We start from the raw sequence: 25,044 nt of genomic DNA on the forward strand, positions 1-25,044 counted from the left end.
CTTTGCTTGTTTATTTTGCTTCCCGACTCTTCTCATGGGGTTCAGAGCTGCTGAGGGGTGGGGGTGAGTCCAGGCAAGGAATGAAGGTTGTGGGGAGGTGCGGACCACATAAACAGCGCCACTGCACGCATCACCACAGGCGGCACAATGAACGAGTACCACATATGCCAAGCACGGCACAAGAGGAGGCCACATCAGTCACAGACACAGACATCACGCAAAGGTGGGGATGTGGAGGACCACTGGCCTTCCATGTGCAAAGGATTCTGGGAGAATGGGTAGAGTTTGCATATTTAAAGACAGCTGTCAAAGGCAGGAAAGTGGGGTAGTAGTCCCTGGGGAAATGAGGGGTCCTAGCAGTGGGAGGAGCTCCCAATGTATTGAATGGAGTTGGGGGGAAGGGGGAAGGGAAATCCTTGTGGGGCTGGGTGGTGGCATTTGAAGAAGTGGATTTCCAGAAATGGGAGATCTATGTAAGGGGACTAAGGTAGAAGTTTCTTAAGGATCTGGGAAACTTTGATGAGGAATAACGTGTGCTTGAGAGAGCTGGGACCAGGCGTAGGTTTCCCATGAATTTCAGGTTTCTAGGAGGGGACTCCATGGTGTTACGGCCAGAGTGGGTTGCCTGGTGTTTGGGAGCTTCCAGGAAGGAGAACGCACTCTGGGGGACTGGGAGGGGAGATCTTTGGGAATTTGGAGGTTCTAAAACTAAGAAGTAGATCCTGAGGTGACCAGGAGTGAGCTTCCCAGGGACTTGGGAATTCCAAACATGAGAAACAAGTTTAGGACCAGGAGTGAGGTTTCTCTAGGGACTTGGGCATTTGGAGGAGTGAGAAGAGGGATATTGGTGAACCAGGAGAGGGCTTCTCAGGGGAGCTGGAGATCTCAGAAGTGAGAAGTGGATTCAGGGCCCAGAGAGGGGTTGCCCAAGGATTTGTGGGGTTCTCAGGGTGGGGTGTCAGTCGGAGAAGAGGCTGGCGAAAGACTTCCTCAGGCTGCGGATGGTCTCAGCTTTCACCTCGTCCTGGCTAAGGCTGGGCCTGGGCGGGGCTGGCTCTGGAAGGTTGAAGGCATTGGTCAGAGACTGGGATTTGCTAGAGAGAGACAAGGTGGAGGCATGGGAGGAAGGGGGGAAGAGGAAGGGAGGAGGGGGAGAGAAACATATCGTTACCCCAGGCCCGGCCCCAGCCCTGCCCCTCTGGTCCTGGGGCATGCCTGTGACCCTCCCACCCATCAGCATAGGCCTGGACCCTGATGGATTCTCAGGTGGGATTTGGGGAGCCCTGGTCCAGGATGGGAGCCCTGGGATCCAAGGTGAAGAAGTCTGGGATTAGTGGGAAGAGTCCCAGGCTGAATCTTCAATCTGAGCTAGGCTGGGAGGAGTGTGACAGAAAGGTGAAGTTGGGCAGGGAGGCTTCCAGTCTAAAGGTAAGGCATCCAGGAGGGAGGTGGGGACATCTTGGGACAAGGACAGGCTGGGAGGAGCAAATCTAAGGGGAGGGGGGACAGTTGGATGGGGCAGCTTTTGAGTTAAGGTGGGGCAGGTCTGGAATGGATCAGAAGAGGCAGACAGGATGGTGTGATGATTTGGGAGGAGACTGAGATGGACCAGAAGGATTTGGGGATAGACCAGAAAGGAGCCTACACCAGTGATTTTCAACTGTGTGCTGCAAAAGGCACACTGGTGTGCCACAAGAACTTTTAAAATATATGATACCTGACTATTTAGTCAGGGACACTGACCTCTTTCCCCTTAGATTGTCAAGTTAAAAAATGACAACAGCCACAACACAACAGTAGGTGTCCCATGTCAATGAATCAAAGTTATACCTATTTTTTGGTTAGATCAGCAAAAAAAAAAATACAATGTTTGGTGTGCCTCAGAATTTTAGTCAGTAATTTATGCATGCCGTGAGATGAGAAGTATTGAAATTCACTGGCCTAGGCTGTAGGAAAAGTATGAGGATGACTGGAAGGAGTGTGAAGTGACATAGGAGGACTGAATTTGAGGGGGGAGCAATTTGGAGTATTAGGTGGGAGGAGTCAGGTTGGGCTGGGAGGAGTCAGGGAGGATGAGTTTGGCAGGGAAGGCTCGGAGATGAGAGGAGGACTTGGTGGGTGGGGAGGTATGAAGGAGGGTCAGCAAGGTACCTGGGCTGGAGGAGGGGACTTTCCAGGGCCTACTGGGAAGACTCTGAAGTGAAATTGGGTTTTCTCTGGAATCGGACACCAAGTCTGGTACAGAGGGGAAAGGACCTGGGACGGAGGGCAAGAGCCTCTGTGGACTGAGAAGAGTGATAGTTTGGGGGAGGGGTCTGGCCCAGGCTGGAGAAAGCTCTAGACCCCTGAACAGGATCTGGGTCTGAGGAACTTGGGAGCTGGGGCTGCCCTCCTGGTACAGGAGCGTGTTTTGTGAGCAGCAAGGCAAGGGCTGCTGTGGGGTCCCCTTACTTGAGCTGGGGATGTGGGGGTCCCCCGACAGCAGTGGTGGCAGGTGGCGGCACATCCTGGCTAGGTTTCTGGGCCAGCTGTGGCTTGGTAGGACGTCCAGCAGGGCCAGGGCCACTGGGCCGTGGTTGCTGTGTGGTGGGTGGCCCAGTGCGGGGCATGGGACCCGCCTGGCTGGCCTGGCGGGTGGGGCCAGCAGGGCCTGGTGGTTTCTGGGGTGGACCCTGGCGCTGCTGACCACCTGGCGGAGCCCCTGAGGCCTTCGGTGGAGCCTGACCAGAGACAGATGTCTGACGGGTAGCCTGTGGGGGGCCTGCCTGGCGCTGGGGAGATGGGGAGGCAGGCGGGCGAGCTGCTGGAGGTGCCCCAGGTCCTCCTGCCACTGGCCGAGATTGGCGGCCTTGACCCTGGGTCAGTGGTGGGGCCTGGGACACAGGCTGCTGGGGTGTTGACGTGGGACTTGGTAGGCGCTGGGGCAGGGGGCTGCCAGTTGGAGGTCCAAGGCCTGAAAGGTGCTGCTGGCCCTGTGGGGGCGGGCGCTGCTGCAACGGAGGTCCCTGGCGTTGTGGGCCTGGACCCGGCTGTGGAGGGCCACCTGAGGGACAGAGAGAAAGAGTTCACATGTGAGAGGCAGCAAGTGCAGGGTAGGGGGGCTGCTAGATGGCAAGTGCCCAGGAAGCTGGCCCCTGACTTACCCTGTGGTGGGGGTCGTTGCTGAGCAGGGGGCCCAGAGGGCTGCTGTGAGGTCTGGCGGCCCAAGGGCAGGGCTCCTGGGGATGGGGCCTGCGGCAGAGGAGTGGAACAGGAAAGGTTAAAAATAGTTCCCAGCCAGTGGAGAATCAACCCATCAGAATAGCACAGGTTCCCTGCGTGCTGGGTGTTGTCTGTGTTTGTGGCTGAACTGAGGGGATGTCAGGTGGCTGGGTGGGGACCCCCAGGGGAGGGGTCAGCAGGCACTCAGGAAAGTCAGGGTAGCAGCTCTTTTATCAACTTTTGAAACAATTGCTTGATTGCCACCGCATGGGTAATGGCGACACCCTCAGCCTGCTGCTGATTGGCTCTGTGACACACACACAGCAGGACCAAGGGCTGGCCTGCCCACCACCAGCTGACCTGGCTGTGGGAGCCCCTGCCAGGAGAGGCATCCCGCTGCCGTGGCAAGGCCTGAGCCATCTTGCTGACCACGAGCTCTACGATGAGCTGCTTGTCCTCGTCTTGGTGGTCACCGATGAGCGGCATGGAGGAGCCCACCACCTGGGGGAGGACAATGGACCCGGTGAGGAGAGAGGCAGGAAGTGCACATGAGGGTGAATGACAAAGTGCTTTAAACTGGCAGAAGGCATGGCAGCTGCCAAGGAAACAAGCTTCAGTGTGAGAGGCACTTATTTGCAGTGTGAGGAAGGCTTATCTCCTACAAGGTGCTGAACAGCTTATGAGGTACTAGCAAATAAGGGCCTGCGGGCCAAATCCAGTCCGGCACCTGTTTTTGTACAGCCCCCGAACTAAGGGTAGCTTTTACATTTTTTAATGGTTAAAAAAGTCAAAAGAAGATTTCATGGCATGTGAAAATTATGTAAATAAACAAAGTTTTATTGGAACACGGCCACATTTTTAACAGTTGTCTATGGCTACTTTTGCAGAGTTCAGTACCTTCAATGATACTGTATAGCCCACAAAGCCTAAAATGTGCACTGTCTGGCTCTTGACAAAAAACACTTGCCAATCCCTGCTTTATAGTTTGTTAGGAGCTCTGTCCTTTATAAAGAACTTTGTGGTTCACGTGGTACTTCACAGTTTACAAAGCTCCTTGCTCTTTACAAGGGACTATGGGGTATATGGTGTGTTTAGACTTTAGAAAGTGCTTTGGAAATGGCACCAGTGTATATAAAATGCTTTAACATGTAAGAAGTGCTGCTGTTAACAAAGCACTCTAAATTATCAAGGCATTTTACAGTTCGCAAATTGCTGTACTGTTTACCAGGGGCACCATTGGTTACCAAAAGCTTTAGAATTTTGCAGGTGTTTTGTTTCAATAATAAGGACTGCCCCAGTTTACAGAGCTCCTTTTTATAGTGTTATAAAGCACTTGGCTATTCACCAAGAACATCCTACTTTATGAGGTACTTCATAGTACAGACTGCTTTAGTATCAACTCATACTCTACAAAGTTCTTTGTAGTTTACAAAGTGTGTTTCTGTTTGCCAAGGATCTGTCAGTTCACAGAACACTTTAAAAGTTAGTTCACAGAGCACTTTACATTTAACCAGTGTTTTGCTATTCACTAAGGATGTTCGAGATCACAAAGTAGTTGAGAGTTTACTTAGAATTTTGCCATTTGCCAGGGTGTCCCTGTTCGCAAGCACCTGACAGGTTACTAAGCATTTTGCCACTCGCTGAAGACGATCTGTGCCATGGAGTGCTTCCTGTCGTGCACCTGCTCCTCCCTCCGTGCCCCCACCAATCCCCGGGTGCTCCCACCTCAATGATGTGATCCCTTCCGTCCTTGCCATGCAGCGCTTCCACTGCGCAGATGTCCAGTCCCCCAAAAATCTCTGAGCATGTATCCACCCACAGCTTGTACCTGGCCATACATGGGGCAAGAAAACCTGTCAGTGCCTTGCCTGGTCAACCACACTCCCACCCTCACTTCAAATCCCCCGTGTGTTCAGGCCACCCACCTGTCAGACATGGCAATCTGCTCAAGCATTGCAGAGCCAGTGTTGGTCTTCCAGTTTCCTGATACTGATGTTCTCCTGGGAGATGAGAGAGAAGAGATTCTTGGGGACCTGAACTGCATAGGGCAGAGCAGAAGACCCCTACCTAGACTTCAGTTTTTCCACTCACATGTAGGCCTTGTAGTTCTGCCCAATCTTCTGGACGCGCACATCATATTTGGCGTCAATGAAGGGCTCGGCAGTGGCATACGTCTTGGTCAGTGCCACGACACTTGCAATGTCCTGGAAGTCATGCTGGTTGTCCACCTTGACCTGTGGGTAGGGTGAGGATTGGGGCCTTGGTGGACAGGGCAGCAAATGAGGGTGCCTCGGGATGGGGGCATGCATCCAAATAACACTGGTGAGCTGAGTACACAAAAATTCGGTGCACATACCAAAGGACTCATGCATGCACAATTCTGAGCCTACTGGCTTTACATGTACACACAGACATAAAGTTGGGTGTATATGACCCTGAACATGCTAAAAACTGTTGAATAGTCCATCTTAACTAGGTAAGTTGTATGGTATGTGAATTATATCTCAATAAAGCTGTGGGAAAACTGTGTGTATATATAGTATATGCACACAGACATAAAATCAATTGTATACATAATATACAAACAGAAGCACAGACACACTCCAACATAGAAATTACAAGTCTGCTTTTTACATATGCAGAGACAAAATTGGATGGAAAACATACAGGACCCCAAGACCCCCTGGATGTAAAAGATTATGTAGTGTGTGTTCAACACAGATGCACACATATACAGAAATACAATACTGTATACACTAACAAAATAACAGGACACATAAAACTAGCTGACTGCATGACAGAAAATTGGGCCAACAAAATATAAGAATATGAGGGGAAAAGATACAAATAGATAAAAACACCACAGGACACACAATCATACAGAATTACTGGTGTGTGCTGAATGCACAATATACATCTACATACATAAGCAAATGCCAGGAGCATACACCATTTACAAACACACAGGGACACACTCAACCCGGGGACTCACCTTGCCCATACCAGAGTGCGCATGCCCCATCTTCACAACCACGGGGTACGTTGTGCTGCTGAGCTGGTAGGGTGGAAAGCAGAGCATGGTCAGGGCAGGAGGGCTGATTGCCAGGGGTGGGGTGGTGCTGAGGGGATCCCATTCAGCAGGAGCCACATGAGGAGCCCTTTCCCAGAAGAGGCAGGTCAGAGGCAGGCAGGCAGCAGCTGGGGGTCACACAGCACCTCTGAGCTCATAATCGAACCCAGAGCCCTGTCTGCCTGTCCCTCCCTCCCCCACCTCCAGACTTCCTGCCCTTGCTTTCCCAGGCAGAGGCAAGGGTGGGGGCCTTTTCCGGAAAAGGGAAAGTTTGTTTATACAGTGACTGGATAATAGAGAAGTGATGTGTGGATGTGTGTGCATGGGGGTGTGGTGGTGAACATGTAGCAACTGGACCCCTCAGCCAGGCCTTGTATGTAAGCCTTGTCCACACGCATTCACAACCTAGACACACACAAACCCTCAAAACTCACCGTTACACAACCAAGCCCAGACATGCCCACGCATGTTGAGACCCATGAGATGGAGAGACCTGCAACCAACACAGGCTCCGGGGCACATCACACTCTCCAACTGCATAGATACCCACAGTCAGTCATGTGGCTAGCCTGGTGTTCACAGTGTGGGGTGGGAACCAACAGCATTTCTGGCCAGCCTCCTTGCCCAGCAGCACACACTCAACACTTTTGAGTGAAGGAACACATACAGCCCCCTCCCATCATCCAAATCCACACAACAGTTAGAGGGACACACACAACACAATATTACTCATGTAATTAATACAAAGACAACCCTCAGGGCACAACAATAGAAAGCAGAGGCATACACAACCCTGAAAGGCACACACAACAGAACTGGGCACATAGTCAACAGACACACATGCAACACCCTTAGACATACCCACAATAAACACAGAGACACACACTTTTGGGTACTCACAGAAACCACTGAGACCCACACCACTCCTGGGCACACAAAAAGTGTATCTAGGGACAGAACACACCTTGCCATATATACAAAAAGAGAGGCATGCACACAACCAGAGACACCACAACCCTCCTAAGCATACAGAGAACAGTCCTGGGTGTGTACACACACACATACTCTCATATGCTCGCATATTCAGGTGCAGGGATGCGTCAAGTTTCCCAACCCTGGGCAGGATCCAGGGGACCAGGTTGGGCGACTCCGGCTCCCTCATAGTGTGGAGGCACACAGGGGCACACCCTCCATCTGCTGTGCAGACAGCTGCCCCACGGGGTAGAGAGATGGCATTCCCGGAGGGGTGGCTGAGGCAGCAGTGGTTCCCAGTTCCCGACAGGCACAGGAAGCCCGCAAGCTCAGGGTGACCGATTGCCCTTAAGACATCACCCTCCCTCTGCACTCCCACCTTCCTCATTTCCCAAATGACTGGCGTCACTATGGGGCACTGAGAGAGGCACCGTGTTGGATGGGGGTTTACAAGGATCCTGCAGACAGAACTGTAGGGGAACACTGCAGAGGCGGTGGATGACGTAACACTCAGGCACACTCACAGCTCACAGAGAGGAGAAACATCTACAATTACATGTGCAACCTACCTGCTTTACAGAGGCAGACACTCAACTGCCAGAAACAATACTCAGGCTCAAACATACACCATGCACACACAACCTGAAAGGCACACAGGCAACCCTCAGGGGCAGAGACACAGCAGAAAGCCTAGAGAGCTGTGCAAGCACACACAGACACACACAGACACAACAGATTTTCTAGGCTCCTCTTTTTATAAACCCTCCTTTTTTCCTCTGGTCCTGGGCCCAAATACCACCCTGTGGACATGTGTATGTGTGCCTGCACATGTGTGCATGAGTGGAGCTCTGCACTCTGGGATCCTCTGGACAGACCTAGCCTTGAGTCTTGGCCTCTCCTCTTCCTGAAACCACGTGGGACCCCAGGAAATTTACTTAATACTCTCTGTACCTCAGTTTCCTGATCTGTACAAAGGGCACAATCAGGTCCAAACACTTGGTGTGCTGCGGAGATTACTAGGTGTCTGTTCTGCACACCAAGTCGGGCCCCATGGCCGCCCACCCTCACCCGGCTCCTCAGATGGTCACACACCCAGATGCTCTTCCATGAAACCCCACCAGTTTTTCAAAACCTGCACAATAACCTGGATCCACACAACCCCTCACATGTAGACAGTCAGCAAAACTCTGTCTGTGCTGACTCAGGTTTCAGCTGGCGTCAAAATCAGGGTCAGTGGGGGGCTGCATCAGGACTTTCCCTTCCCTCACTTCTCCCTTTGGCCCCCACCACTGACTTACTCAACCCCCTGTCTCATTCACTCTCACTCCCCCACTTTCACAATCAGCTTCTCCAAACTCCTGGTTTACGTCTTTCGCCCCCTCCTTTGTCTCCCCAACAGTCATTTCTTCACTCCCATTCCTGGGCAGTTCAGTCAATCCTTTTTCTCAGTTTCCTCATCTGCATAATCAGAATATGAACAGTCTCTAACTCACAGGGATATTGTGAGGAACAGATTAGTTATGTCGGGAAAAATGCTTAGCACAATATCTGGAGCACAGGAAGTCTGCATCCTCCAAAAGTGTTAGGTACTATTATAATTATTGCTTTAACATTTCTTGGTTAGCCAACATTAACAAGGAAGCAATCTGGATTGACTGAGAGATGAACTAACAAAGAGTTTAGAACAGTGCTTCATGTCCATTAAGCATTTCATAAGTGCTGGTAGTTTTTGTTGTGATGGTGTTGTTGTTTGGGTTAACCTCCCTGAATGAATCCAGCTTAATTAGAAAGAGGGCAATGGAGAGTGAAGAGAATTTACACAGACTTCAGGGCACAATACACAGTAAGTGCTCAGTAAGTGACTACTATCATCACTATCATCATTATTATTATTGGTCTGTCCTCCCTGAACAACTGAAGGACGTCAGTCAGCCTTCAGAGCCCTCTCCCAGGACCCTAGGGAAGAGTCAGGTAGCCTCTGGAAGCTGGCAGACAGGGACTGCCTCACCCCACCCCCTACCAGGGGCATGGTAGGGGAGGAGTTGGTGGGGAAGGGGCAGGACAGGATGAGAGGGTATCAGTTTTCTCCTGACTCACTGGTCTCTTTCGTCATCGTTCAACTCCCCCCTCCCCCCAATGCTCATTAATCCACCAGCACCTTCCCTAGCGTGCCAAGCCTGGGTTAAGATCCCGCCAGGGCCAGCTGGCATAAATTAAAATCCCAGCCATGCCCTGTGATCCTGGGAAAGTTCTTCAATTCCTCTATGCCTCATGTTTCCTCATCTGTAAAATGGGGGGAAAATGGCGCTTATCTCAGAGGCTTATTATGAGTTTTTTAAAAGTTGAATTATAGTTGACAAATATTATATTAGTTTCAGGTGTACATAATAGTGGTTCATTATTTTTACTCATTATGAAATGATCACCTTGACAATTCTAGTTAACTTTTGTCACCATACAAACTTATTACAGTATTATCGACTATACTCCCTGTGCTATACATTGCATCCCCATGACTTATTTATTTTATATCTGGAAGTCTGTAGTTCTCAATCCCCTTCACCTATTTTACCCACCCCGTTCACTCTCTAGCAACCACCAGTTTGTTCTCTGTATCTATGAGTATGTATCTGGTTTGGTTTGGTTGGTGTTTTAGATTCCATATATAAGTGAAATCATATGGTATTTGTCTTTCTCTAGCTTATTTCACTTAGCATAATAGTCCCTAGATCCACCCAAGTTGTTGCAAAAATTGTGACCTTTGTGAGATAAATTATGCTGAATGCCTGGTACACAGTTGGTGCTATATAAATGCTATTTGCCTGTGTTTTCTGAGCAGGGTTAAGATCCAGGCTCTGGCTCCAGGACACTGAGTTCAAATCCCAGTTGTGTCACCCATTGTGATCTTGAAAAAGTCAACTTAATCTCTCAGTGCCTCTGTTGCCCTGCATTGTATTCGTCCTCCGCTCGCCTGCTTGATCTCCCCTCCACTGCTTCTACTCGGTCTCCTCTCTGCCTCCCCACCCTTCATCCGAATGTCAGGATCTACCAGACAGGAATTTCAGTGTGTGCTTGGTATACAGTAGGTGCACAAGAAATGTTTTTTTCAAGAAATGAATTAATTTGGGCTTCATCCATGGGGATTGTGGGCGTGAGTGACTGGATAGACTATGGAGAGTTTGGAGACGTGAGGTGATTGCACTGGGGGAATCCTGACTCTAAAGCTCTCCATTGAGGCGCCTGCAAGGACTGGGACCAGACTTGGAGATGGGGGAGGGAGATGAGCAGGGCGAGGCCCAGGGGGAGGGGAGGGGGAGGCTCAAGCTTCTTTTCGGCAGCCGTCGGCCCGCCCCTTGGCCAATACTGACGGTGGGTGGATGAGTAATGCATCCAGGAAGCCCGGAGGCCTGTGGTTTCCGAACCGCTGCCACCCCCGCCCCTCGCGTGGACATTTATCCTCCGCCGCTCAGGCACTGCCGCCATCGCTGCAGACCCAGCGTCTAGAGAGGATACACCAGAGGTAGGCAGGGGCCTGGGCGGCCTCAGGGCTGGGCTGGAACTTTGCTGTTTCGGGACGTCTGGCCGCTCAGCCTGAAAGGCTGCCACCAGGACCCTGAGCTAGTCGAGGGGGAGAGGACGGGTTGGGGGTGGGGTGAGGCTGGAACTGCTCCAAACTCCTTCCAACCCCTGATATCCATCCCAACTCCTCCAAGCTCATGAGCCCTTACTACCACAGAGGCTTCCCAAATGGCTACCTCCCCTAAATTTCCTCATTGCCCCCCAGACCCCCTATACCCAAACCCCTGAAACTCCCCCAACTCCCCAGCTCCACCAGTAACTCAGATTCCTAAATCCTCAACTCTCTAGAAACCTCAAAACTCCGTCTGCTCCAAAATGCCTCTGGGATCCCCTCTTAAGCCCCCAGTTCTTCAACTCCTAAACCCCCAACCTCCTCCAAATTCCTCAGCCTCCTTCAACTTCCCAGCCTCCTCTCTCTCTCTCAATATGCACAGCCCTGAAACTCCCAACCTCCCCCCAGATTCCTACAGTTCCCCAAACCAAAATTCCTTATCCCCAACTCCTCTACTTTCTGACTTCCCAAACCCCACTGTCTTCAAACTCCCCCAGCCCCCTTTTCCCCAAATGCCACAACCCCATAATCTACCCACTTACCCAGTCCTGTAAACAGACTCCACAACTCTGAAACTCTCCCAGTCCCCTAGCCCCCTAAAATCCTCTGGGCTCTCAAATATCCACCCCCTTAAAAGTCCCCAAACTCCCCAACCCCTCTAGCCCAAGTGTGGCAGCCTAATCTTGTCTCTGGTGAGGGTGGAGCAGGATGGGGTGGAAGGCCTTGCCCAGGTCCTTGGATCAGCTGGGGTGGAGGCTACCTGACTCCTCCTCCCCACTCTTGCAGAACCCACCATGGCCCCCTTTGTGCCCCTGGCCTCCGGCATCCTGCTGTTGCTGTGTTTGACAGTTCCCAGCCTGGCCTGTACCTGTGCCCCACCCCACCCACAGATGGCCTTCTGCGGCTCTGATCTTGGTAAGTAAGTAGCCCACTCTGCTACACACTGTGCTTTACTTTCCCTCTCAGTCCAGTGGGGGTTCAGGATGCAGCGCACCTCTAGAACAATTCAGTTCAGCCCTGCCCTGACTCTGCTTTTGCCACACTGGTATTTTCGTTGGCTTCCTTTGATTGCTCCAGGCCCAGTCCCTCCTCTGGGCCTTTGTACTGGCTGCGCCCTCTGCCTGGTACACCCTTCTCCTCAGGTATCCTTATGGATGGCTGCCTCAAATGTGACCTTCCTAAAAAAAAGTTTTAAAAGATTTTTATTTATTTATCTTTAGAGGGGAAGGGAAGGAGAGAGAGAGAGAGAGAGAAATATCAATGTATGGTTGCCTCTCATGTATCCCCTGCTGGGAACTGGCCTGCAACCCAGGCACGTGCCCTGACTGGGAATCGAACTGTGGTTCGCAAGCCTGAGCTCAGTCCACTGAGCTACACCAGCCAGGGCAACCTTCCTAAAATTTTAACCCCTGTCCCCTAGTACTCCTGATTCCCCTTATCCAGTTCTGAAGTTCTGCATCACAGTTAATACCGTCTAACATGCCATAGACTTATCTATTTTGCTTGTGTTTAGCCTTTATCCTCCTGGCTAGAATGTGAGTTCCGCAAGGGAAGGAATTTCTGTGTCTTGTTCACTGTTGTGACCCTAACAACCAGAACAGTGCCTGGCATACAGCAGGCATTCCAAAATATTTGTTGAGTGAATGAACACATGATGACTATATGAAAAAGGCTTAAAGCAGTGCCTGGCAAAGAGTGAGCACTCAATGTATAGGTGAATCATTTAACAAATGTACAAATCTCTCAGTGTGTTGTCTGGCATCCTATTTAAGTATGTGCTTTGCTAGTATGACTGTTATGATTGTTTTTACTGGTTCACACAGTCCCTTTGACTTATTTCTTCCTCTCCTCTCCTGCAGTCATCAGGGCCAAGTTCATGGGGACAGCAGAAGTCAACCAGACCACCTTATACCAGCGTTATGAGATAAAGATGACCAAGGTATTCCGCCTGCCCCTTCCTCAGCAGTTCCTAACATCTCCCTGTGAAGAAAAAGCCAAAACCCTCTGTCCATCAGTTGGGAGGAAGTTATTAGTTGTGATCTCAGGGTACTATATGAAGAAAGTGGAGTGGAAGGATCATGTCAGTAAAAGATACTCTTCTTACCCATCAACAGATGTTCAAAGGGTTCAACACCTTGGAGGATGCTGCTGACATCCGGTTTGTCTACACCCCGGCCATGGAGAGTGTCTGTGGATACTTCCACCAGTCCCAGAACCGCAGTGAGGAGTTTCTCATCGCTGGTGAGGCTCCGCCCCCTAGTCCTGGGCCATGCTACCTGTCCCTCAGATGCTGCAGGGCAACCCTGACTGGGCAAGGCTCTGAGGGAAGGGTCCCCATGGAAATGGGGACCACCCCAATTTCAGCCTACCAGAAGGCCCCCAGCAGAGTCTGTACTCCAGGGATGCCAAGCAAGGCCACCCTGCCAGTCCCCCACCCCCTGCCCTAGCCAGTCAGAAGCTGCCTGTTGTTCCTTCCCCAGGACAACTGTGGAACGGGCACCTGCACATCACCACCTGCAGTTTCATTGCTCCCTGGAACAGTTTGAGCCCCGCTCAGCGCCGGGGCTTCACCAAGCTCTACACTGCTGGTTGTGAGGAATGCACAGTGAGTGTTTGGGCCCTGCCTGCCACTTGGGGAGGGTTCCTTGGGCTCTTCCCTAAACCATGGTTTGTTTCTCGCTCCTTCTGATATTCCTTATCCCAATGACTGCTCCCCAAACCTTTGGGTTACCCCTGATCTTCCTTGCTGTTCCCTTAAACCTAAGACTGTTCTGGACATTCTGGTTGTTCCTTTGCCCTGTGCCTCACACCTGGGGATTCACTGTTCTAGCTGCTTTCTGTCCCTCTAACTCTCCCTTGTGACTATTCTGTAGTGCTGATGTTTGTTCCTGACCTCCCTGGGTTTGTTTCTTGATTCTCTAGAATGTTCTCCAAGAAGCCAAAACGCTGTTCCCCACTGACTATCTGAGCCCCACAGCTCCTTCCTACATTTAAGTTCTCCATCTACCAGCTATTCCCTGTTACTGCCAGTTGTTCCCTATCCTATGGGATAGTTCTCAGGAGACTCACCTGACTGATCCCCACAAGTGTCCCCAACCACCAAGAAACTGATCCTTTCACTGGATTACTGTCACCTCGTCGAGTCCAGTGACTATTCCCTAAGTGGGAGGAACTGTTCTTGAGTCTGTATCCAGGCAGATATGGCTCAATGATGAGTGCTGGGGTGGGGGAAAGTTCTCCATAGGGGACGCAGGGGGAGGAGAAGCCCTCAGAGATGTGTCTCCCTCCCCTCCTCCAGGTGTTTCCCTGCTCATCCATTCCCTGCAAACTGCAGAGTGACACTCACTGCTTGTGGACGGACCAACTGCTCACAGGCTCTGACAAGGGCTTCCAGAGCCGCCACCTTGCCTGCCTCCCACGGAAGCCAGGGATGTGCACCTGGCAGTCCCTGCGCCTCCGGACTGCCTGAATCCTGCCCCCAGCAGAAGCCAATACCCACACAGTATTCATCCCCTTTCCCACTCCTGTCTTTGTTTCTTCAAGACAATGAAATAAAGAGCTACCACTCAGCAGGCAGTGTCCCTGTGTCGTGTCTGGGAACAAACCCATATCACGGATGACCTGGTGGGAGCATCCTGGGACAGATGCTGAGGGGATAAGGGGTGCAAGGTATTGTGGCTTTTCATATTAAAAACAAAAAGTCTCTGCCCATCGGTTAGGAGGAAGTTAGGTGTGATCTCAAGATGCTATATGAAGAAGGTGGAGGAGGAGGGTCATGTCAATAAAAGAGACTCTTCTCCTTATCCATGAACAGGTGTTTAAAGGGTTTAATGCCTTGGGGATGCCCCTGACATCTGGTTTGCCTACATCCCAGCCATGGAGAGTGCTGTGGATACTTCCACCCGTCCCAGAACCACATAATTCTCTCCGTTGACATTGGTGATCTGCAATGTCAGTAATTTAACCCGTGTTATCAAATACAGCTTATTGGATAATCTCTCTACTCAAAACTTTAAAACATTTCATTAGACTAATTCATAAATCCTATTTGCATGGGGCTCTGTAGTTCCTAAATTACCCACTGCTTGACAAATCACTACCTCATCGGCAAATTCCCCTATTCACAAATCCCTCACTGAGAAATGCCTGATCAATTGGCTAACAGCTTTCCTCTCCTCGGGCATTGTCCTGACGTCATCCAGGGAGGATGTCCCTGCCCCATCCAAGCCTGTGGGTGTTATTGTCCCCATCCTTAGGTTTTGTACTGTGAGTCTGACTTGAGCAAAAGGGGAAAGCCCCAGGGTTCCCAACCCCCCAGGCCCCACATAAGCAGCCAGGGAGTCTGGGAGGGGGAGGAGCCTTGGCCTCCCCTCCTTCACTATGGCCCCGGGGGGAGGTTCCTTGGAAGTGGTTGTTTGGGGAAAAGGAAAGATGGGCAGAAGGTATGACCTGGAAATCCCTTTCTCCCCCTTCTCCTACCTCTCTTCTCATCACTCTTCTGACCAAGTTTGACAGAAGTGAAGTGCAGGTAAGGTTTCAAAATCAAAAGCAATCAAGTACATCAGCCTACACATCTCTCCATATCTCCTTCTACACGGCGGCCTCCTCGCCAACACTGGGGCCTCTAGACCAGAGGCTCACATTTCTGGTTCATCTTCGTCCATAAGACCTGAGCAAGGGATCCTCCCAACACTCCTTTCTTTAGGCTTTCCTGCTCCCACAGCTGAGTCCAGGCCCCTCTGGGCCCTTTCCAGTTCCTGGCTCTTGCCTCTTAAACCCCAAAGGTCTTGATTTAAGTGAGGCCCAGAGGAACCAGAAATTCTGATCGGTACAAACATTCAGTGGAATACTCAAGTGACCTGTTGATCTGAGTCTGCTTGAAAAAAGTCTCCACTATGTCTTTTTTGCTAAAAGAAAGGACCCCCAAATTCCTTCCCACTGGACTATCCACTGCTCCTGCCAATAAGAACCCAGGTCTCCCCCAGGGTATTCTGGATCTCCCAGCATGGGCCCCTGGTTCCTCTGTGGTCCTGTCCTCTTGCACTATCTGAGGGCTCAAGATATGTCCCAGATGAGGATGGATGGATTTTAAGAACTCAGTGTTTATCTGCTTGAGCAGGGGACACCCATTACAGTAACAATTTCTATGTCAACATCTATACCTTGGTAATACTTTGGGGGGGGGTCTGAACCCTAGCTACCAAAAGGAGTAAGTGGCAGCCTCAGTGGTGGGTATAACTGTAAGGGAAGGGCCTGGGCCCTGGTTTGGCCCTTGTGGCTACATCACTCTTGCCTCAACTGCCTGAAAGAGCTTGGCAGTTCCTGATAGTTCACCAAACCCTAGTACCAAAAGCTGCCTGCACTCTTGTGCTGTTTGTTCCCTGAGCACAGTACCAGTTCCCCGAGCCCCCAGCCATTTTAACCCCTGGGAGGAAGATGACATAGAAAGTGGTGGTGAAAGGATGGAGCCCATTGGGAAGGCTATTGTCCTGCCAACCTGCCCACTTTCGGGTGGTGCCCTGGATCAAAACACTAATGCTTCAAGGCAAGGCGGACCACCAGGATGTACTCTACTGCAGCCCTTTCACAGAGTCCAGGGCAACATACAAGGCCATCTCTCCCACACCCCGGCAGGAGCTCCTGGCAGGGTATCTGTAGTCCTGAGGTCACTATATCTCCCCATCACACTTCTAGAAACCCCACTACAGTGAGTAAAGTAAGTTACCCTCACTCCTACTCCAGCATTCCGTGTGTCTGAGAATCTCTGCTTGGGAGAGACCCTGATGGCTGAGGGGAAGCACATGGGGGTGACGGCCCTGTGTGTGAGGTGTTCAGCATGGGGTCCAGCTCAATGGGTAGCTGGGGGCTGGCCTTTCCCTCAGGCAAGCCTCAGTACTTCTCCATAAAAAATGGGCTTCATAGTCCCTACCCAGAATCCTTCCAAGGTCTGTGCCAGGGTTGGAGGAGGATCCATGGGTGTATTTACCCCTCAGTAATTTTTTCAAGTCAAAACATGAATGTCTCCTAACAATAACTTCATGTGTAATATTACTAACAGTGATTCGATTTCTAGATGGGTAATGTAGTATAATGATCATAAGAGCATGAATGTTGGAGGCAGGTTGCTTGTATTCAAATCCTGCCTCTTCCATGTATTAGCACTGTGTCCTTGGGGAAATCACACTACCTCTTTGTGCCTCAGTTTCCACATCTTCAAAATAGGGATAAAAATGCCTAACTCATAGGGACAATGTGAGCATTAAATGAGGTCATACATGTAAACTGCCTGGAACAGTGGTGGCCACATAGCATTAGGAGTATTAATTATTACTAGTATGATAAATATAATGTAATGTATAACTTTGCAAATAGTGTTTACAATTAGGAATGATACCTTATAATATTGGAAATAACATATAATATCAGTAGGAATAACTTAGTGCACCCTGGAAACCTTAGCGTAATTCATAATCCTGATAATCTCTCCCACAGATGTTACAAATATTTATTATATTCATTTGTTGGTTTTTTTTAGTTTTATTTTTAGATTTTATTTATTTATCTTTAGAGGGGAAGGGAAGGAGAGAGAGAGAGAGAGAAATATCAATGTATGGTTGCCTCGCCTGCATCCCCCGCTGGGAACTGGCCTGCAACCCAGGCACATGCCCTGACTGAGAATCGAACTGTGATTCTTTGCTTCGCAGGCCTGCGCTCAATCTACTGAGCTACACCAGCCAGGGGCTCTTTGCTGTTTTTGTTATAGTGATTCTTGTACACTGTTTCCCAGTGTGCAAATCCTGCCACTGAAAAATACCAACATTTTCAAGACTTCTAAGGACCACCCCTCCCCTCAGTGATAATGTTCCCACTACGCAGTGTTTGCTATGGATGAAAAACTACATTTATAAATCTCTACTCTCACCAAGACTACAGGTGACAAACCTATAATGCCTTAGGAAATCTTTCCTTTAATTAAAAAGTCCCCTCTCCTGACTGTACAAACCCCTCCTTTCACAAATACTCCACTAACAAATACCTCTGTTGAGCTACCTCTGTATCCATAAATACCTCTTTGACATATCCATATTGATAACCCCTGTTGACAAATCTCCCTATTCACAAATATCCAGCAGCAATCTGTCACCCCTGGTAGACTCCAGTGACAACTATCTCTCTTCATAATTATCCATCCATTGGCATATCCCCTAGTAACTACCTGGTTGACCAATTTCTCTATTCAGAAATGTCTTTCTAAGATATAATTTCCATTGACAACCTCCACTGACGAATCTCCCTATACATATATCTTGATCCACTGGCATATCTCCCCATTCAGATATGCCCATTAAAGTAATCCTATTGATGACTTAATTTGTCATATCTTCCCATTCAGAAATACCCACCATTGCTGTCTATCTCATTGATAAGACTGTTTAAAGTTCTTTCCATTCATAAAACCCCATCCACCCATCCATATAGCCCCTATTGACTGACACATCACCCTATCTTTAGATACCTAATTAGAAAATCTCCCTGCTAGAACAGGTCCCTAATATATTACCCCCTATGTGGAAACATCTCTCCCTCGCCCCTAATTACTGATGAAGAGGTAGATTTCTATAAGACCAGCTTTTTATTATTTTTTTAATTGATTTGAGAGAGGGAGGAAGGGGGAGAGAGAGAGAAAGAGAGAGAGAGAGGGAGAGAGGGAGAGATTCTGCTTTGTTGTTTCACTGATTTATACATTCATTAGTTGCTTCTTATATGTGCCCTGATTGGAGATCAAACCCACAACCTTGGAGTATTGGGATGACATTCTAATCAACTGAGCTACCTGGCCAGGTCTGACCAGCCCCTTCTTTTTATGAGCAGCGACTGACACCTACATCTCACTATCCAGTCCCAAACACCTCCTATACCATATCAGTAAAATCTGAGGACCAAATCCAATTATACTGTAGAGCCCCAACCACAAGTTCTGTCTGGATATGGGAGTGAAGGTGGAACTTAAAAAAAGATTAGTCAAAAGTCTGCATAAGAAGCTGTTAGAACTCCAGACTTACTCCCCAACTACCAATCCTTACTTTGATAGAAGGCTAAAGGTTTGATCCCTTGAAAGAGTACAATAGCAGGTTCATGTGGGCAGAAATGTCCAGGCTGCACCTCCCTGTTGTTGACTATCCATCACTGAATTTGGGCCTCCTGCTGAACCTTTGTGGAGAGCAACAGCTCCAATGGATAGAGGTGGAGCCGTTGATAACAAAGGCCCGGATTCAATGTCTTTTGCCCCCACCACACACTAAAGGGGCCTTCCCCTGACCCTAGGCCTCTTGAAAGAAGTAGTATTAGATGGATGCTTTCTTAACTCTTTTCTGGTTGGGGGTGAGCTACGCCCCGCCCCCACCATACCCCTTAGGCCTCTGCCATGAATCCTGCCTTACTGCTGGTCCCTGCTTTGCTCCTAGCTCTGTCTATGACCACCCTTAGGGCAGGCCTTTGGGTGCTAGCTACCACATCCCATTGCTGTTTATTGTAACTCAGACATGGATAAGTCTGGGCAGACCTCAGAGAGGCCGCCAACACAGGGGCTCACAGTGAGGTTCCAGAAGGGCAGATAAAACCCACTGAAGTAGTAGAGTCTGGCAGGGAGGTGCTCTGAAAAATTATTTTTTTTCAGGACTCTTAGGGATGGAGAAAAATCTTATATACCTGAACTCCAAAGAACCTCCGGACATGTTTCTCCCACCCCTAGTCCTTGTGGTTTAATTCCTGGGGCACATCCTCCTCACTGAGACCATGAAGCATTATGAGTTCAAATCACCAGGATACCCTGAACATCCCTTCCCCGCACCTGTCTCCTCATCAAAGTATAAGCTCCTGACCCAGTTCTTGCTGAGGGAATAGGGTGGGTCTCTGAAAATCAAATGCTACTAATGTGATATGATACTCAGACCCCAGACCCTCACCACATAAATGTTCCTTAGATTCAGTGTCCCTCTCCCTTTCCTCCCTTCATAGACAATCAAGGTTTCTAAAGGGGTTCGCAACTTCTGGTTCATGGAAGTACCCAAATATAAAGAACAATGTAGACCCAGCCAGGTAGCTTATTTGCTTGGAACATCATCCCATATACCAAAAGGTTGTGGGTTCAATCCCCAGTTGGTGCATGGATGCAAGGCAACCAACAGATCAATGTTTCTCTCTCGTGTTGTTGTCTCTCTCTCTTTCTCTTCCTCTCTTTCTAAAATCAATTAAAAAAACATATACTCTGGTGAGGATTTAAAAAAAACTGTTTAAAAAAACAGTGTGGTTATGTCTACACACCCACCAAAACAGCTGTGGTGACATTTACCAGGAGAGGTTCCCCTTTAGGAATTCCTCATCACAGGTCAGCCAGCCTGTCCTTACCTTACATGAACTCTTCATCCTCAGCCCTCCTGTTCCAGCCCTGGAATAAAGTGTCCCCTTCCTGGGGCATTGTCCTTCAAAGTGCCCCCTGCCCCAGGACACTGCGTTTCCCAATTTCAGTCAACTCAGCTTATTCTGTCCCTGATTCATAGTGTCCTGAATCTTTCATACTGTCCACTTGGCAAGAATCAGTCTAACTTAGCCAATGGACATCTAGTCACACTTTACTGACCATCAGGACATAGCATCTGTCCCCTCTAGGCTCTTTGAAGGATGGGAAGCTGCACTTCAGGGAACGAGTGGTGTATCTTTAGAAGTGGCTCAGGGAGGAGCACATTGGAGAGCTTTTAAATATCGAAAGGAACGGATACCACTGGGTCTTGAATGTGCCCCTCAGGTAATCCTGCAGGCATGGTGTTAGCCCTTCTCTGTCCTTTCTGCTCCTTGCTTCTGTTTGCCAGTTTCCACTTCTACTCCTTGTGCCCTGCTCCCTATTGCCTGCCTCCTGTTTCTTCTCCTGGTTCCATATTGCTCTCTGTCCTCCTGCTCACCCATCCTTACTGTCTTCTTTCCTCCCTGCTCCCCAATCCTCCCTGTTTCACCATTTGCTACTCCTTCTACTGTTCCCTGGCTCCTCTGTTCTTCCTTAGTCCCTGCTGCCCTTCTTTTCTAAGAGCAGAAACTATGAGGAGAAGCATTTGGAGGGCAGTGCTCTGCCCAATCACCTCCAGATGCTTCCCTGCCACCCTCTCAAAGCCACATACCTGGATTCAACCTTGCAGTATCCATGGAGGGACATCCGCTTGGCTGAATGCTGGTGAGAACATGAAGCCATGAACTTGGCTACCTTTGCTGGTAACCCAATATCTGCTATTGAATTTCCAGGTACAACAGGCTCCTACCTTAGACACACACTTTTACTTAGTCACAGTGAGCTGGAAACTGTCTACCTTCCTCAAACTCCTAAACCTCCCTAAGCCCACTAACTTCCCCCAATTGTCCCCTCAAGCATCCCAAAGACCATCAACTTCCAACTGTGCTGAGGAATCTATCTGGTCATATTCTGTTTCTTGATCTGGGTACAGGTGACAGGAGTATGTTCACTTTCTGAAAATTCAGTAAGCTGTACACTTATGATGTTTCCTTTTCTGGACTTCTTATATCTCATTGAAATTGGCCCCTCAAAAGTAAGCTTCTCACCCTATGACATATCTCTCCTGCCCCTTCCCTCATTTCCTTACTCACTCCTGCCCTCTCTGTTTCACACAATAATGGCATCCCTGACCCCAATTCTGACCCCAAAGCACCCTCTCTTTCCTCATTGCACAGGGACCATGAACCTTGGGCATAGAGAAGGAACTGGATTCAGAAAGACCTTGGCATTGGACTACACCTGTCACATCATGAACCCTCTTTAAATATTTGCTGAGAAAATCATCAGGCATGCAGGCATCAAGGGAGGTGAAGTCCCTATTGCCACAGCACCCACTACCCCTAGGTCTACACAACCAGGTTGATGTAAGCAGATCACCAGGCTATGGAAGCTGAGTCACAGAGAAGTCAAAGTGTGCTTAATAAGTGTCCTCCCATGCACCCCCACTCCTAACTGGTGACAATTTAGACACACTGAGCTAAACAGCCCTGAGGACTTCTTGGTGGTCTGCAACCTGGGTGGGAGTAGATGTGGTAGTGGGGCCAGAGTCCTGATAGTGTCTCCCACCACATAATGGAGGCTAAGCAACCTTCCCATCAGAGCTTCAACGTACAGTGTAGGGAGAACTGCTTCTCCAAATCCAGGCCTAGCTTTTGCCCCTCCATGCTGACATTGAGTTGGGGGTCAAAGAGGAAGTAGGGGTGGCAGGCTGGCTTGCAGGAACTCTGATGCCTTTGCCACCACCTGCCCCTACTATCCACCATTAACTGTCTTCTTCCTGGCCTCTGAAGTTCTGTTCTTTGTGTCCTGGACAAAAATAGCTTCTATACAGCTACAGAAGAGTGAGGAGGTGCAACTGCTCTACTAGATATCAGGTATTGATGAGAAAAATATAGTTATTAAGAGAGTACTGCATTGGTACAGGTATAGAGAGAGTAACCAGTAGAGTAGAACAGAGTCTAGAACTTGCCCCATACATATATGAGATTTCAGTATATGACAGAGGTGGCACAGCAAATCAGTGGGGGAAAAAAGTTGCCTGTAAGGAAACAGATGAAGCTGGATCCATACCTACCTCATACTATATATGAAAGTCAATTCCAATGAATACATGTAATAAAGATATTTGTTAAGAGTGCTACTTGCTTGCCATGTTGAGACTAGTATTATGTAAGTGAATGGACATGATGGCCCTTCTGCAATACACATAGAAAAGTGTTAAAGAACATATGTAATAAAGATGTTTGTAAGAGTGCTATAAAAAAAAAAAGAAAACCAATTTCAGACAGATGAAGAATTTAAATGTCAAAACCAAAGCTTGCCACTTTTATTGACTACTAAATTTATTTGTGCAAATAGATCTATTTCTGGACTTTTAATTTTTCTTCCTTTAGTCTGTCAGTTCGTCTACTCACGTGTCAGCATCATACTGTTGAAATTAGAGAAGCTTCACACAATACATATTTCCTGGCAGAGGCATTTAACCCCCTGTAGGCTGGTATGACTAACCCCCCTGCTCTCGAATTCAAGGTTTCCCTGACTGTTGTTGCAGGGTTTTGTTTCCATATGAACTTTAATATTAATTTGTCCAGGTGCAGATAAAAGTTTATAGGTATATTTTGGAGGGTTGCATTACATTTTTGACTTATAAATTAAGAAGGGGAACTGACATCTTTGTGATGCTAATTCATCCTGTCCGAGAACAAGGAACAACTTTCTGTACTAGTCTACCTTTGTATCTTCCGGGAGTGTTTTAAGCTTCTCCTCATATAAGTTTGCATAGCCCTTATTGACTTTAGCCCCAAGTATTTTATCTTTTTTTCTTTTGTTATCATACGTGGGGGCTTTCTCCTCAATTATACATTATATCTGATTATCTGTGCATGTGAAAACTACTGATTTCTGCATTTTGATTTCACATTCTGTTACTGAATTCTCTTATTGTTTGAATTAGCTTTATTATTGGTTGTTTGGGAGATTTACAGGTGTACTATCATATCATTTATAAACATACTTTTATGTCCTCTTATCCATTCTTGCAACTATACTTGGTTTTCCTAATCTAACCATATTGGTCTAATATCCCTAATTACAATATTGAAAAGGATTGGAAACAGTGGGCATTGTGTCTTGTTCCTGATCTTGATGGAAATGCCTTCAATGTTATGCCATTAGGTTGATAACTTTAGGGTTGACGAATACACATTTTATCATGTTAAGAAGGAATCAGTTGATTTGTATTTTTGATTGATTTTTATGAGAATAGGTGTTGGATTTTGTCAAAGGTGTTTAAAATATTTACAGAAATGATCATATGATTTTCTTCTTAGATCTATTCCCAAAAGTAAATCTACTTGGTCATGCTATATTATTTTTTAATGTAATTTTGAATTCATTTACTAATATTTTACTTAGAATTTTAATATTGGTATTCATTAATAAGAATGGTCTATGCTTTCTATGCTATAAATGTTATAATTGCTTTAGTAAATAATGTGGAAGTTTCTCTTCATTTTTTGTTCTCTAGAACAATTTATGTGGCATTGGGATTAACTGTTCTCTAACAATTTGGTAGAATCTCTCTGTGAAAACATCTGGGCCTGATGCTAGTTTTATAGGGTAGTCCCATAATAACTCTATTTTTTTAATGGAAATTGGACCACTAAGCTCCAATGGAGTCAAGTTTTGTTAACTGTATTCCATAGAAAATTTTATCTGATATTTTATCCGATTATTTATGCCTTTTAGTATTTTGACTTTTGGAATCATGCTAATGTCTTACATCTAAAAATATAAAATTAGCCCTGGCTGGTGTAGCTCAGTGGACTGAGCATGGGCTGTGAACCAAGAGGTCACAGGTTCAATTCCCAGTTGGGGCACAGGCCTGGGTTGCAGGCCAAGTCCCCATCGTGGGCCATGTGAGAGACAACCACACATTCATGTTTCTCTTCCTCTCTGCCTTCTCTCTAAAAATAAATAAATAAAATCTTTTAAAAATATAAAATTAAATCAGTATAGTTAAGGAAGAAATTAAAATTTAATACAAGGAGAAACAATCTACATTTGAACTAAAATAACATAACCATGCTGAATGAGAAATAACATGAACAAAAACCAAGTAACTCTTGAATGCAGTACTTTGGCTGTATATCCTCCTCTGAAGACATAAAAAGGGCAAACAAGTCTCAAGCTGTACCTTACTAGGTTTGTTTTTCACAGAGGTATGGGCATTGAAAGTCTAAAAATGCTTTCTGCACACTGTAGGATTGATTGAGCAAATAAGTAAATATATGGATAATGTTGAAGGCTAGGGTTCTCACTGTTAGAGAAAAGAAATAGAAATATAGAATGGGAAAAGGCTAGAAGGAACCCTGACATGTGTTAAATTAGAATTGGAGGTATCAATATGAATATACTTCATATGCATATATTTGAAATTTCCTGGCTCTGTACAATGAAGGAGCCTAGATGCAAGGACACTCCAGTAGCAATGAGTACACCTAGTTGCCATATCTTGGCTTTGAAATACCATCATCCTAGGGCTGAAGCTGGGAAAGAACAAGATATGCCTGGAGGTGATATCAGTGAAAATGAGAGAGTAAGGGCCTA

At 47.9% G+C, this 25,044-nt stretch overlaps 2 protein-coding genes across 3 annotated transcripts in view; one reads left to right on the top strand and one right to left on the bottom strand.

The window, feature by feature from the left end:
- Nucleotides 1-2: 2 nt before the first annotated feature.
- The window catches only part of SYN1 (synapsin I), a 46,548-nt gene continuing 21,506 nt past the window's right edge, over nt 3-25,044 (bottom strand). Inside the window, exons 6-13 of one of the 2 annotated variants that reach the window (XM_037062378.1) lie at nt 6,194-6,256; nt 5,293-5,435; nt 5,127-5,201; nt 4,927-5,029; nt 3,562-3,702; nt 3,144-3,231; nt 2,452-3,043; nt 3-1,056 (exon numbers count right to left, since the gene is read on the bottom strand). In XM_037062378.1, coding sequence (XP_036918273.1) covers nt 1,029-1,056; nt 2,452-3,043; nt 3,144-3,231; nt 3,562-3,702; nt 4,927-5,029; nt 5,127-5,201; nt 5,293-5,435; nt 6,194-6,256 — 1,233 coding nt within the window. In that variant the 3' untranslated portion in view covers nt 3-1,028. Of the gene's footprint in view, nt 1,095-2,451; nt 3,044-3,143; nt 3,232-3,561; nt 3,703-4,926; nt 5,030-5,126; nt 5,202-5,292; nt 5,436-6,193; nt 6,257-25,044 lie in introns of both variants that reach the window. The other variant, XM_037062377.1, reaches the window with a different exon arrangement.
- TIMP1 (TIMP metallopeptidase inhibitor 1) lies at nt 10,614-14,446 on the top strand. The gene is made up of 6 exons (XM_037062382.1): nt 10,614-10,763; nt 11,661-11,789; nt 12,734-12,813; nt 12,989-13,115; nt 13,355-13,479; nt 14,173-14,446. The coding sequence occupies exons 2-6, from the start codon at nt 11,669-11,671 to the stop codon at nt 14,341-14,343; spliced, it is 624 nt and encodes a 207-aa protein (XP_036918277.1). The 5' UTR covers nt 10,614-10,763; nt 11,661-11,668; the 3' UTR covers nt 14,344-14,446.

This window comes from Sturnira hondurensis, unplaced genomic scaffold, assembly GCF_014824575.4.
Source record: "Sturnira hondurensis isolate 20B ecotype Veracruz unplaced genomic scaffold, ASM1482457v3 Scaffold0013994, whole genome shotgun sequence".
NCBI classification, from domain to species: Eukaryota; Metazoa; Chordata; class Mammalia; order Chiroptera; family Phyllostomidae; genus Sturnira; species Sturnira hondurensis.

Bases quoted from the DNA above. Each gene is read 5' to 3' on its own strand.
- TIMP1 (XM_037062382.1), top strand. From the start codon at position 11,669: ATGGCCCCCTTTGTGCCCCTGGCCTCCGGCATCCTGCTGTTGCTGTGT. The intron at 13,116-13,354 runs GTGAGGCTCCGC...TTCCTTCCCCAG, and splicing joins TGAGGAGTTTCTCATCGCTG to GACAACTGTGGAACGGGCAC. The intron at 13,480-14,172 runs GTGAGTGTTTGG...CCCCTCCTCCAG, and splicing joins CTGGTTGTGAGGAATGCACA to GTGTTTCCCTGCTCATCCAT.